At 44.0% G+C, this 15264-nt stretch overlaps 1 protein-coding gene across 4 annotated transcripts in view; it reads right to left on the reverse strand.

Moving 5' to 3' along the window:
• Positions 1 to 15264, reverse strand: part of LOC126251475 (venom carboxylesterase-6-like) — a 196256-nt gene that overhangs the window by 110850 nt on the left and 70142 nt on the right. Inside the window, exon 6 of one of the 4 annotated variants that reach the window (XM_049951915.1) lies at positions 12393 to 12549. The exons of the other annotated variants lie outside the window; for them this stretch is intronic. Coding sequence (XP_049807872.1) covers positions 12393 to 12549 — 157 coding nt within the window. The remainder of the gene's footprint in view (positions 1 to 12392; positions 12550 to 15264) is intronic. 4 annotated transcript variants of the gene reach the window in all.

Genomic DNA, 15264 nt, shown 5'->3' on the forward strand with positions numbered 1-15264 from the left:
TGAAATGGCCTTGGCTGTGGCTCTTCATGTACTGGACACCGAACATACGGCGTACTTAAAGTAATTCGTAAAATATGCCAGAGCAAACTGATAAAGCACAAATGACTAATGTTTGAGAATAATGTTCTCCTGACAAACCTAAGGTGACATGGGTCGATGGGAAATTATACTGTCTGACCATTTCCTCAACAATACTTTCCAATGTAGAAAAATTTCTTTATTGACAGTCACACTAGTTGTTCTGGGTGGAACGCATACTGTATCAACAGTCTTTACGTCGTCCTCCCAGAGACAGAGATATCGGTATGTCCAGATCAAGAGCCAAACAAAAGGAATGAATGAATTTCTGCAACTGCTTAGAAATTGTTTCGACTGAAATGTTAGAAATTCTTCTTTTCTATTGTTCCAGGGTTTGATAGGTCGATTATAAGATTTTTGTCACAAAACAGTTCCTGTCTTATTTTTGGTCCTAATATGGCTTGAGATCTGTGAACACGGACATACAGCTCTGGAAACAGTAATCCTTTCGTCGATAAAATTGTTGTACATCAATGTTTCATAGCGTATTGATTGCACAACAGACTCTGGTCCGCCTCGAAATGATAAAGTGTGATCCGCTCAGAGTTCTTTCACGAAACCTGAGTGATCTGCGTTAGACATGTGGTGATAACAGCAAGCTACATCTTCACGTCAACTTCAAATTAATGGCAAATCCTCTACACTTTTAGTAGAAGTAAACATTGTTGTTTTGCAACTTCCTACACCGTACGATTTGTTGTATCTGCTTAACCAGTTTTATAATGACTTTTCGGAAATGTTCACATCAGTTTCGATTATGAGGGCCCAGTCTCTAAGAACTCCATCAGTAAAGGTGCTTTGCCTCTCAAGAGTCGTTCTACATAGGTGTGTCTGTTTGTTATTAATCAGGATAATTTGTTGCCACGCTGTACAGCAGATCTTTCAGTTACTCTTAATTTCACATTTTGGTGAGTTTTATTTTGACGTGTATCTATTACGCCGTATAATTCTTTGGGATGCAAAAATGAATTTTCTCACTGCTTAACGTTAAGCATGAAACAGAATGAATATTAATTCAGTTTTTTCACCATTGTTAACACTGATGCTGCCGCAAAGGCAATGCATATGATAATAAATGAAAAGCACCAGTTTGCTTTTGTTCTAGAACAAAAGAAAACTGGTGCTTTTCATTTATTATTATAATGTTGTTCTACCAAGAACCGACGGAAGATTCTGTTAATATGAAAATGGATATGAAATGACTTGCAAGTTTGAGTGAAGAGTATCTGCGGATAATTGTTTCAGAGACACTATCAATGGAAAATGAAGGTTGCCTCACAGATAACGATCACACCGAGTCGTGTTAGATATTTAGCAATGCCCTGTCAACCAAGGATACGCACCTGCCATGATTCATATACACAGTCCGCTACAGCTTCCGTAAGTGCATAAACCTCTCCATCCAGCTGGCGAGCTACGGATGTGGAATTTTTCAACACTTTTTTAGAAACACTTCCAGTATTTATTAGCCGCTAAAATTATGAAAGGATCTTTCTTTCGGTGTATTATTCATGTATAAAAAAGTTTCAGGGCATATTTCTACTTGCCGGATTGTGCCATTTCCTTGTTAGTAGCGTATTTCACTCACTTTCACTCCGATGACAGCCGCTTTAAGTCGCGGCACGGATTTCACTATACAGCTGAAGCTTTGCTCTTACCGACTGAGTTAACGAAGCCAGGTTAGCTCGTGTTGTAAGATCTGTACCCTCGATTGGGAATATCTGCATTCAAATTAATGTCCAGCTCATGGTTTTAATCTGCTCGGAGGTTTCAATCCGAGATTGCTGACGACAGTTCACTGTTTATTTCTTCTGCAGTCTGAGCTTGCTGACGACATCTTACTGTTTACTTCTGCTGATGACAAAGATCGACATGGCATTGGAAACCCGAGTGGCTAATTTCCATAGTATTCAATAATGGCAACTACAATAAGACGAAACTAATATACAGGGTGGTCCATTGATAGTGATCGGGCCAAATATCTCACGAAACCCCCACATTTTATTACATATTCGTGTAGTACGTAAAGAAATATGAATGTTTTAGTTGGACCACTTTTTTCGCTTTGTGACATACGGCGCGGTAATATTCACAAACGTATAAGTACGTGGTATCACGTAACATTCCGCCAGTGTGGACGGTATTTGCCTCGTGATGCATTACCAGTGTTAGAATGGACCTTTTACCAATTGCGGAAAAGGTCGATATCGTGTTGATGTATGGCTATTGTGACCAAAATGTCCAACGGACGTGTGCTATGTATGCTGCTTGGTATCCTGGGCGACATCATCCAAGTGTCCGGACCGTTCGCCGGATAGTTAACGTTATTTAAGGAAACAGGAAGTGTTCAACCACGACCTGCAACAAATGATGATGCCCAAGTATGTGTTTTAGCTGCTGTAGCGGCTAATCCGCACATCAGTAGCAGACAAATTGCGCAAGAATCGGGAATCTCAAAAACGTCGGTGTTGAGAATGCTACATCAACATCGACTGCACCCGAACCATATTTCTATGCACCAGGAACTGCATGGCGACGACTTTGAACGTCGTGTACAGTTCTGCCACTGGGCACAAGAGAAATTACGGGACGATGACAGGTTTTTTCCACACGTTCTATTTAGCGACAAAGCGTCATTCACCAACAGCGGTAACGTAAACCGGAATAATATGCAGTATTCGGCAACGGAAAATTCACGATGGCTGCGACAAGTGGAACATCAGCGACCTTGGCGGGTTAATGTGTGGCGCGGCTTTATGGGAGGAAGGATAATTGGCCCCCATTTTATCGATGGCAATCGAAATGGTGCAATGTATGTTGATTTCCTAAGTAATGTTCTACCGATGTTACTATAAGATGTTTCACTGCATAACAGAATGGCGATGTACTTCCAACATGATGGATGTTCGGCATAAAGCTCGCGTGCGGTGGAAGCGGTATTGAATAGCATATTTCATGACAGGTGGATTGGTCGTCGGAGCACCATACCATGGCCCGCACGTTCACCGGATCTGACGTCCCCGGATTTCTTTCTGTGGGGAAAGTTGAAGGATCTTTGCTATCGTGATCCACCGACAACGCCTGACAACATGCTTAAGAGCATTGTCAATGCATGTGCGAACATTACGTAAGGCTAACTACTCGCTGTTGAGAGGAATGTCGTTACACGTATTGCCAAATGCATTGAGGTTGACGGACATCCTTTTGAGCATTTATTGCATTAATGTGGTACTTACAGGCAATCACGCTGTAGCAGCATGCGTTCTCAGAAATGATAAGTTCACAAAGGTACATGTATCACAATGGAACAACCGAAATAAAATGTTCAAACGTACCTACGTTCTGTATTTTAATTTAAAAAACCTACCTGTTACCAACTGTTCGTCTAAAATTGTCAGCCATATGTTTGTGACTATTACAGCGCCATCTATCACAAAGCGAAAAATGTGGCCCAACTAAAACATTCATACTTCTTTAAGTACTACACGAATATGTGATAAAAAATGGGGGTTTCTCTTTTAAAAAACGCAGTTGACATCCGTTCGACCTATGGCAACGCCATCTAGCGGGCCAACCATAGCACCATCAGGTTTCCCCCTTCAAGCTAGACAAGTTTCTTTTTTTTTTAGTTTTTTCGTTTGACGCTTATTTCGTGAGATATTTGGCCTGGTCACGATCAATGGACCACCCTATATTAGTAGTGTTACATCTAAAATAATATGGTCCAAATTACCTAAGTAGTCGAAATGTTATTTGGTAAGTTATGCTTTTAGGTCAGATAGTATCAGAAAATACGGATTCGTGTGATTGAGCCGTGGCGCCTTCTATTTATCTCTGACGCCAGCCGTGTGTCGGCTCTTCCCCTTAGATTGCTTTTCTGTGGCGTGACTGGCCACGAGCAGTTTAAAAAGGAGCGGGCTAAGACGGGCTGACAGGTCGGTTTCCAGCGAAATAGCAGGGAGTTAAGAGCACGTTCGGGAGAGGCTCGTGTACTGAGCGCGGTACGGCTACGGCGGTCCCAGCGGGCAGTCAGCTCTGGAGTAGTGCGGGACCGCTGTTGGTCTGTCGTGACGCGGAGGAGCAACAACACTTAGTGGGTAGGCGTGCCGAAGCCACGTTGGCGTAGCGGAACTATGGTTTGTCGGCGTCGGTAGTGGAAGCCGTTGCTGTCCGTGGGCTCTAGGCCTCGGTGTGGCTGTGTCCTGTCCTGTGGCATCACACAGTATCTCCAACACCCATGCTGCTGCTGTTACAGATGGCGTCCCTTCTAGAGGGTGAGCCATTTTAAGTTGTTTGTGTGTGTCGTGTCCGAGGCTGCCTTAGGTGTTGCTGCCGTCGGGCGCAGTCAGCGACGCAACGTTTATGAGAAAGCACCTTCCTTAAGAAAATTTTTAACTGTAAATCATGGCCGACCAGTGTGCCGAGCGGTTCTAGGTGCTTCAGTCTGGAACCGCACGACGGCTACAAATGGTTCAAATGGCTCTGAGCACTATGGGACTTAACAGCTGTGGTCATCAGTCCCCTAGAACTTAGAACTACGTAAACCTAACTAACCTAAGGACATCACATACATACATGCCCGAGACACGATTCGAACCTGCGACCGTAGCAGTCGCGCGGTTCCGGACTGACGAGGGCTACGGTCACAGGTTAGTTTCCTGCCTGGGTCATGGACGTGTGTGATGTTCTTAGGTTAGTTAGGTTTAAGTAGTTCTAAGTTCTAGGGGACTGATGATCTCAGCTGTGAAGTCCCATAGTGCCCAGAGGCATTTGAACCATTTTTTTTTTTTTTTTTTTTTTTTGTAAATCATGCTATTTTAAGTAAGACGAAGTAGAGGGGTCTGTTTCTGCTGGCCCCTCAGGCTGCAGAATAGACAAACTAAAACTGCTGTTTGAACGATTTTCTTTTTCGGTTTTTCTTTAAGATAAATTGGTCTAAATGCCGCGAAATTGTGTCATGCTTGAAGTCTACTTGACAAGCGACTGGTCGTATCCATGAGATGATTAAATTTTTTATGGAATTGCGATTATTAAAGCTAAAATTGAAATTATATTTACGTATAATTTCACTAGCTGTGCTTACTTGTTGAAGTTAAAAGAGTGATTTTGTTTTACATTGGAGCACTCATTATAAATATACTATTTTTTTTGAGGATTTTACTTATTGTGTTTTATATTTCGCGGGATAATAGTCCTTGGCTCCGAAGTATAAATTCAGTATATTTTCAGTTTTTCACTCTGTTGTTAGATTTTATTTCAATAGTATTTTCCGGACAAGAAACGGTTACTGTAGTCAGAAAATCTATGCTGACACCAGTCTGTTGTGCTGTTATGCTATTACTTTGTGGTAAATAAAGGAAGTAAAAAGGGTATCGCTATATTTTATCGTTAAACAGGTCTGGTCATTCTTCTACCGTAGCCATGTGCTCTGAAATCACCTACCAAAGAAGAACACTCTTCAGAAAGGTAAAATACGATCATGACTCATTACGTAATTACGGAATTTATTGTCATCAAATTACATCTGGAGCAAACATTTTGTGAACAGATAACAAAATGAATTTATTAACTGAGCATGCAACAGATAGCAATATATTTCTAAGCAAGAATTAACATTACGATTTACGCTGGAGAACCAAAACGTTACGACCACTACTCACCGCGAGAGTAAACGCTGTCTGATGGCGTTGTGGGCCCGTGACTTGGTACGTATTGTGCCTAAGCGGAGTAGAGCGGAATGGGGAATCATTCTAGTGACAATTCGCACAGCAGATGGGAAAATTCTCTGTCACATTGGCAAACGGGACATTGTTACTGTCCGGCTCCCGTGAAACTGCGAAGCTGGTCTGCTGTCCGCGTACTACCGTCAGCATCTACTGAAAATGGTTGGCCGACAGGAAAACAAGGAACAGGAGACGGGGTACTGGACATTCATGCTTCATTACAGAATGTGAAGGTCGGAGGCTTGCTTTTTCTGTGAGCGCCGGATAGGCGACAATCTGTGGCAGGTCAGACTATAGAATACAATGCTGATACAGGCTAAAGAATTTCGGAGCGTGCAGTTAACACACATTCCGTAGGAGACGACCCCTATGCCTTCCCATGTTGACTCAGCGACAACGTAAACTATGATCACGTCGTCGAGACTGTTCCGTGGATCAACGAAAGCGTGTCGCCGGGTAGGAAGAATCACGTTTCTTGTTACACCAAGCCGGTGCACCATCATCCAGGCGAACAGCTGTATACACCCCACCACGCTCGCAGGAAGATGTGGCAGTATTATGCTATGGGAGCTTTGCTCTGCGATACCAAGGGAGATGTAGTGACAGTCGAAGGCACCATGACAGGTGTAAAATACGTGAACATCATCACGGACCACTTTCAACCCATCATACTGGATTTCTTTCCTGATGGGATGGCATGTTCCAACAGGATAACTGTCTGAATACGATGCCTCTCGCGACGGCGCTGTTGTATAAACCATTCTAAGACTTCCTCCTGTCAGTTCAGGGTAGAACCTCAAACTTCCAACGGTTGTCTCCAGTGTCTTCGTCAGGAGCGACTGACTGTCAAATCAGCTGTTGCGCTGACTTATGTAGCCCACAGACAGCTTCTGATTGGTAGGTAATTACGTAATGCTGTCAAAGTTTGCGCTGATGCCGCCACCACACCCGTCGTAGTGTAAACATTGCGGCGAATATCTGTGCCTCTTCTCTGCACCGAAAGCTTGCTTCTAGGCACCGCTAAGATCATATCCGGGACGGATGAAGCCTCTGTCACACGTTCTTATTTCTATAGCCTCCTTAATTGCGAAATCCCAGTTTGTAGGATCTTGGGACAAAAATCTAAAATTTTGTTCGTCAAACAGTATTTTGTGTTTAGAATGATATGTTCACTCTGCAGCGGAGTGTGCGCTGATATGAAACTTCCTGGCAGATTAAAACTGTGTGCCGGACCGAGACTCGAACTCGGGACCCTTCCCTTCCGCGGGCAAATGCACTTGCCCGCGAAAGGCAAAGGTCTCTAGTTCGAGTCTCGGTCCGGCACACAGTTTTAATCTGCCAGGAAGTTTCAGTACTTTGTGTTTGTTCGTGAGGGTGTGCTCAGCAACTGCGCATTTCCCCGGTTCTCCATGTTCAATATGCCGTTGATGTTCTGCACAGGGATCGGAAAAAGTGCGGATTGACTGACCGCTGTAACAGTTTCTTCACCCACAAGGAATATTCATAATGTCACACTAAAGTGGCATCGTTGTTGGAAGATAGCACGTACAAATTCCTAAAGCGAGACTCAATTCTGTCTTTCATACAGAAAGTAAATAGTGGAGCTACTGAAGAATTCTGGTCTACCAAAGACGCGAATTCCAAGACATCCCAGATTTTTTGTATTATCTAACGTGTACAAGGAAGGTATTCCATTGAGGCCAATTCTTAGTGCTATTGGTTCTCCTATCTACCGGCTGGACAAATATTTAACGAAGCCGATGGCTCCGATAGCTGGCCGCTGCGAACATCAATCCTAAAGCTCTCAGATATTCACTGAGAAAATAAACCAGATTAGAGTTAGCCCAAAAGATATTTTAGTCGGTCTGCATGTGGTCTCACTAATCACAGAAGTTCTTGTAAAGGCACAGTGAAATGTTGGCAGAGCATTTTCCTCCTGAAACTATAAAGTTGTTCCTGCGTATTTATGACCGCCACCCACTTCTTGTATGGTGGTAAAGTTTTTGAAATGACGGACCGAATGGCTAAGGGTTCTCCGTTGTCTTCAGCAGTGGCAAACATTTTTATGAAATATTATGAGGAACATGCATTAAATTTGGCTTCCCCCCATCGATATTCATTTTGTCCTTAGGTTGACTGCACGATTGTGGTCTGGCAATACGGTGTAAGAACTCTTGAGCACTTCCTTGAAGTTTTGAACAGTATGCACCAAACATCCAGTTCACAGTAGAGTTAGAGAAAGCAGGAAGGCTGCCGTTTTTAGATGTTCTGGTACAACGAAAGCCGGATGGACATCCCGGCCACTCAGTGCACCGCAAGCCCACCCACAATTATTTGTACCTCAGCAGCCACTGTTTTCACTATCAGGTCCAGAAGGGAGAAGTTTTAAGTACACTGGTACACAGAGCAAAAACTTTTTCTGCCGAGGACAGTCTGGACTTCGAAATTAACCATCTGAAGTACGTGTTCAGATAGAACGGCTGTGAGTCACCTAATATGGAGTCAGCGCTCTCTGAGAAAAGCAAGCCGGCCGGTGTGGCCGAGCGGTTCTAGGCGCTTCAGTCCGGAACCGCGCTGCTGCTACGGTCGCAGGTTCGAATCCTGCCTCGGGCATGGATGTGTGTGATGTCCTTAGGTTAGTTAGGTTTAAGCAGTTCTAAGTCTAGGGGACTGATGACCTCAGATGTTAAGTCCCATAGTGCTCAGAGCCATTTGAACCATTTTTTGAGAAAAGCAAACGTGAAATTATGAACATCTTGCGATGAGCCAGCGATTGCATTCCTTCCTTACTTTCTTATGTTGTTAGGAGGTCGCAAAATACATCCTATATTTAAGGTTGAATAACAAGTACACTTTCTATGTTCTACTGATTTTTGTTGATTTCAACTTGTTTGCGTCTTATTGAGCCCTCTTCAGATGTTAGTCAGTTGATTCCTGAAAATGACGCAATAAGCCGAAAACTACACTCATTCTCATAAATTAAGGATAATGCTTATACATGGTGAAACACCGCTCTGGTGGGTGGTTTGGGGTTTAAATCACCTCGGGGTGTGACCATGAGGTGCATCTGACCTGCGGTCGTCGCACGGTGGCGCTGGCAGCAGTCCACATACGCAGAGGTGTGTTGGTGCATGTCCGAGTACGGTGCAGCGAGTAAGTGTGCAGACGTTTTCAGACATGCTAATGGTGACTGAGTGTTGAAATTGGCCCAATGAACACATATTGACGACGTTATGAGGGGTAGAATACTAGGGCGACTGGAGGCTGGACAAACACAGCAGGTCGTAGCACGGGCCCTCCGTGTGCTACAAAGTGTGATCTCATGATTACGGCAACGATTCCAGCAGACAGGAAACGAGTCCAGGCGCTACAGTACGAGACATCCACAGCGTACAACACCACAAGGAGACCGATATCTCACCATGAGTGCCCCCTGATGGCCATGGAGTACTGCAGATAGCCTTGCCAGGGACCTTACCGCATCCACTGGAAATGTTGTCTCCAGACACACAGTCAACATACGACTGAACAGACATGGTTTATTCGCCCGGAGACCTACAAGGTGCATTCCACTGACCCTGGTCACAGAAGAGCCCGTAAAGCCTGGTGTCAAGAACACAGTACATGGTCACTGGAAGAGTGGTCCCAGGTTATGTTCACGGACGAGTCCAGGTATAGTCTGAACAGTGATTCTCGCCGGGTTTTCATCTGGCTTGAACCAGGAACCAGATGTCAACCCCTTAATGTCCTTGAAAGGGACCTGATGGAGGTCGTGGTTTGATGGTGTGGGGTGGGATTATGATTGGTGCACGTACACCCCTGCTTGTCTTTGACAGAGGAACTGTAACAGGTCAGGCGTATCGGGACGCCATTTTGCACCAGTATGTCTGCCTTTTCAGGGCTGCAGTGGGTCCCACCTTCCTCCTGATGGATGATAACGCACGGCCCCACCGAGCTGCCATCGTGGAGAAGTACCTTGAAACAGAAGATATCAGGAGAATGGAGTGGCCTGTCTGTTCTCCAGACCTAATCCCCATAGAGCACGACTGCCATGCTCTCGGTCGACATATCGCTGCATGTCTTCAAACCCCTACGACACTTCAGGAGCTGCGACAGGCACTGGTGCAAGAATGCTGCTATGCCCCAGCAGCTGCTCGACCACCTGATCCAGAGTACGCCAACACGTTGTGCGGCCTGTGTACGTGTGCATGGTGATCATATCCGATACTGATGTCGGGGTACATGCGCAGGAAACAGTGGCGTTTTGTAGGACATGTGTTTCGGGACGGTTTTCTCAACTTATCACCAATACCGTGGACTTACAGTTCTGTGTCGTGTGTGTTCCCTATGCGCCTATGCTACTCGCGCCAGTTCTGTGTGGTGCCACTTTGTGTGGCACCACATTCTGCAATTATCCTTAATTTATGAGGATGAGTGTAGTATGAAACAAAAATCAGTAGATCAAAAACGATGTACTTGTTATTCAATGCCGGCCGCGGTGGCCGAGTGGTTCTAGGCGCTCAGTCCGGAACCGCGTGACTGCTACGGTCGCAGGTTCGAATCCTGCCTCGGGCATGGATGTGTGTGATGTCCTTAGGTTAGTTAGGTTTAAGTAATTCTAAGTTCTAGGAGACTGATGACCACAGATGTTAAGTCCCATAGTGCTCAGAGTCATTTTGTTATTAAACGTTGAATATAAGATACATTTTCCGACCTCCTAAGAATACAAAGAAGATACTACGCCCTGTTAACTACATCCAATCTACATCGACACTCCGAAATCCAACTTACGGCTGGTGGCGGAGAGTACCCCGTACTACGACTAGTTATTTCCTTTCCTGTTCTCCTCGCAAACAGAACGAGGGAAAAACGACTGTCTGTATGTCTTCCTAGGGACCATAATTTCTCCTATCTTATCTTCGTGGTCCTTACGCGCAATGTGTGTTGGAGACAACAGAATCGTTCAACAGTCAGCTTCAGATGCTGGTTTTCTAAATTTTCTCAATAGTATTCCTCGAAAAGAATGTCGCCTTCTCTCCAGAGATCCCGAAGCATAGCCATGCGTGTTGTTCGAACCTACTGGTAACAAATCTAGCAGCACTCCTGTGAATTGCCACAGTTAAGCACAGTCTCGTCCTTAGGATCCCTGAAATTTACAATAACTCTTGTGACCGCGGAAGCAATTACATCGGTCAGTCCATCTGCGCCGTTTCCGACAGCTGTGGGTATTAAAAAACGATAACTGGAAAAATGTACAGTTACTGAGCGCAGCCTTACAGACAAAGACACAGGCTCCTACATACTGGAGTCTGTAACTAAAGGGACTTTCGGAACCTCAAATGTGACAGCAGACATAATAGTAACGGTGCATGGAAGCGAGAACACGATGCATAGAAGAGGCAGAGACATTCGCCGCAGTGTTTACGCTACAACGGGAGTGGTGTCGCTCCAGCGCAGACGTTGACCCATCCGAGACAGTATTACGTCATTACCGACAGATAAGAAGCCGTCTATGGCCTATATAAACCACCACAACAGGATTTCTGACAGTCAGTTGCTCCTAATGAAGACGATGGAGATAATTGTTGAAATTCGACGTTTTATCTTGAACTGACGTGGCAGGAAGTCCGAAAATGCTTAATCCAGGATAACTGTCTGTGTTACAAAGTCAGAATTGCGATGTATTGATTTGACGAGAGTGATAGTGTACCCATGTCGATGTACTGACCATCACCTTTGCCTGGTCGCAGTGTGACAGATCTCGTCAGAGGCGCTGTCGGGCGCTAGTCCGTCCCAGCAAACCACCGGTCCGCCATTTATGGGAACTGCTTGATCTGTACGAAGATACATCGCACCACACGCCTCTGAAACCTAGCAATGGCTGTTCAAACCCATTAAACGCAGTACCGCTGCTTCATTTTAACACGCTATTAAGCACTTGGTTAAAATGGTTCTGAGCACTATGGCACTTAACGTCAGAGGTCATCAGTCCTCAAAAACTTAGAACTACTTAAACCTACGTAACCTAAGGACATCACACACATCCATGTCCGAGGCAGGATTCGAACCTGTGATCGTAGCGGTCGCGTGGTTCCAGACTGGAGCGCCTAGAACCGCTCGGCCACCAGGGCCGGCTGGTTATAATGTTGTTGGCACAGGATGAATAACGAAAAGCAATACATTCTCACATCTTTCTATAAAGTAGGGTACTCAATCCGAGAATTTTCTTACAAATAATACAATGTTACACTGACGCTTTAAATTTATTAACATAGCATGGTTTTCGTGACACAGGAAATGATACTTTAAAGCAACTTCATATTTTCTGTTGCTAACTTTTTGGCTATTGACACTATGAAAGAACAAAAATTAAGTGATGGGCCGAACTGAGTAAGTAATACAGGATTTCCTTCAGTGCTTTCTTCGTAGCGGTAATTCGTAAAGTCTTGTAGTCGGTTTAAGTAAAATAGTTTGTATGGCGTCAGCATCGAAGAAGCTGCTTCTATAGTCATATCTACGAAATTATTAATATCACATGCCGTAAATCTTTCAGAATCATCTCCGAATCAACGTGTAAATACGAAACCTTACCCGCTGCAAAAAGGTATCCTTCGTCATGGGTGGCACCTGTCATCCATGGAACTGCTGTGTGAGGCTTCAGATCAAGTGGATGTTTGGGCAGAAACGAATCTTCTCCTTCACCTTCCACAGCTGGTCGGAAAGGTATAAGCGGACTGAAGAACCACTCCTGCAACACAGAAACTATCGTTATTTAGGTTCTCGAATCTATGACAGAAATTCGGATGTAATAACAAATTATCTGTTTAACGGAGATATCAGTACGGAATACAACTCTTTTAAAATGATTTGGTTGGTGTTCAAAGTTAAGTACAGCCTTTCTTATAGATTTTGTACTAATCGAACTCATCATCAAACTTCAAATATTTATCTGCTGACTTGAAATTTTCCGTTCTCTTACGTCTACTGATAGTACAAGGTAGACCAAGAGTAATTTCTTCACAGCGGCCTGACTTAAATTCTGCACGAAATTTCATCGATACCAACAAGACAACTGTCTACAAAATTTACAGATGCCTCAAAAAGCGAATTTCCTCAATAAAACAAACCTACAAGAAAGATAACCTAATTTTTCGACCAAATGTTCTACAGTGCGTGCTTCGATCACAGAAATGGAGAAGCGGGTTCGTTTATTATGAAGTTGCCAACATCAAAGGAAGTAAGTTCAATAAACAGTTTTTGATGTTGCTGAGCAACAGTCATACAATAATTCTTAAATTAACACACCCCCATCTGACTTAACTGTTGTTTATTTAATTACGACCCAGGTTTCTACCTTTTACACCATTTTCAAGTGAATGAGTTTATGTCACTAACTTATATTGCATGACATCAAGCTCAGAATTGGCCATAAACTCTATCACCTGAAAATAGTATAAAAGGCCGAAACCTGGGTCGCAATGAAACAAACAACGATTCAGTCTAATTGCGGTGTGTTCATTTTTAGAAAAAAGTAGGTTCAAGGTCGATGACGACGACATCACTAAAGACGGAAACACTAATTACTTCACACTGGCATTGCCGAATTATATTCCGGTGCCATACCAGTACCTCAGCTTGCTCTGTGTTAACGTCGAGATTAGACCATGAATTAATGGAGGAATGTCCTCTTGGAGGAATTCTGCTTTCATGCAGAGGCTACGAGCCGCATTTATAGGATCCTTGCGTTAAGAGACCACTGTAGTGGATTTTAGGGTAGTGCTGTGGAATAGTGGTATGCAGAAAATTTGCAATGCTCATAGGGATATGAATTTGCCATCAGAGACTGCCCCAGACGATCACTTCGCTCTTTTCCAGCTTGAGTTCAAGCATACCAAACAAATATGGCTGCTGGGAATGACTATGCTCACATCAGTTTCACTATCATGCGGTCGATTATATGGTTTCGTAAATTTTTTTGAGAGTGTATCACTAGTTTCAGAATTTCTTTAATTAATGTTTTGTGTGTTCTTATACGCTAAATATCTTGGGTTGTATTTTGTCCAACAATGCTCCCGATATACCGTTTTGGGAATGCGTTAACTTTGTGATCAGTATACAATGACGTAAAAAAATCGCAACACCAAGAAGGAACTGTACAAGATAAGCAAACGTTGGTAGGAGTGTTTCTACATCTCAAAGATGAAGTTTATTCTAACTTCGCGTCAGTCGCATAACGAGGATGCAAACCAGGTTTGCCTGAAATACACGCTGTAATGGTCGTGAGCGTTAGTTTCCTTTGTGATATAAGGTAACAAAGACACCACTGTTAATACCTCACTGAGTTCGTACGAGGACGTGTACTGAGGACTACGGGTAGCTGAATGTTCCTTCTGCGATACTGCAGAAAAACTTGGCTGGAATGTAGCCACATTACATGACTGATGGCAGCGGTTGTCAAGAGAATATACAGTCGCAAGAAGACTGGACTCTGTAGGGCCCTGTGGCTTTATCTAGAGGGAAGAAAATCGTGCTCGGCGTATGGCTCTGGCACATCGTACTGCATGTGTAGCAGAAGTTTGAGCGGTTGGCACTACATTGAGATTACAAACTGTTACTAATCGGTTACTTCAAGGAAAGCTCCGAGCCAGACGCCCTGTAGAGTGCATTCCACTGAAACCAAACCACCACCATTCGCATTCGCGTCTTCTGTGGTGTCAAACAAGAGCTCCTTGGAGGGCAGGGTGGAGTTCTGTTGTGTTTTCTGGTGAAAGCTGGGGTTCTGCCTCTGTACCGGTGATGGCTGAGTGTTGGTTAGTAGTGGGCCAGTTGAGGCCTGCATCCATCCTGTGTGTGTGTTACCCACTCTGGGTTGGTAGTTCACATGACAGCAGGAGCACTGTCGTGGTTATCCAAGGAACGATGACTGGAAATTTGTTCGTCAATCAAGTGATTAGACTTGTTGTGCAGTCATTCATGAACAGAATTCCAGGGAGTATTTTCCAACAGGGTAATTCTCACCCACATACCGCTGTTGTGACCTAACATACTCTACAGAGTGTCGACGCGTTGCCTTATCCTGCTCGATCACCAGATCTGACTCCAATCGAGCACATGTGGGACATCATCTGATGACATCTATAGCGTCATACATAAGCAGCATTAGCTGTTTCCGTGTTGACCGACCAAGTGCAACGGGCATGGAACTCCATTCCACAAACCTCGGGCAGCTGGCCAACACAATTCATGCACGATTATATGCTTTCATTCAACATTCTGATGGTTACACAGGTTATTAATGTACCAGCGTTTCACACTTGCACTGGCTTATCCCACACTTACATTAACCTGTGATCTCGCAATGTTAATCACTTAAATATGTTATCTAGACATTTGTATTTCCAAAATCTCATTACTCTGCAGTAATTATTTTTGATTTTCGATGTTTCCCGACTGTGTATGATGA

Source organism: Schistocerca nitens, chromosome 4, assembly GCF_023898315.1.
Source record: "Schistocerca nitens isolate TAMUIC-IGC-003100 chromosome 4, iqSchNite1.1, whole genome shotgun sequence".
NCBI lineage: Eukaryota > Metazoa > Arthropoda > Insecta > Orthoptera > Acrididae > Schistocerca > Schistocerca nitens.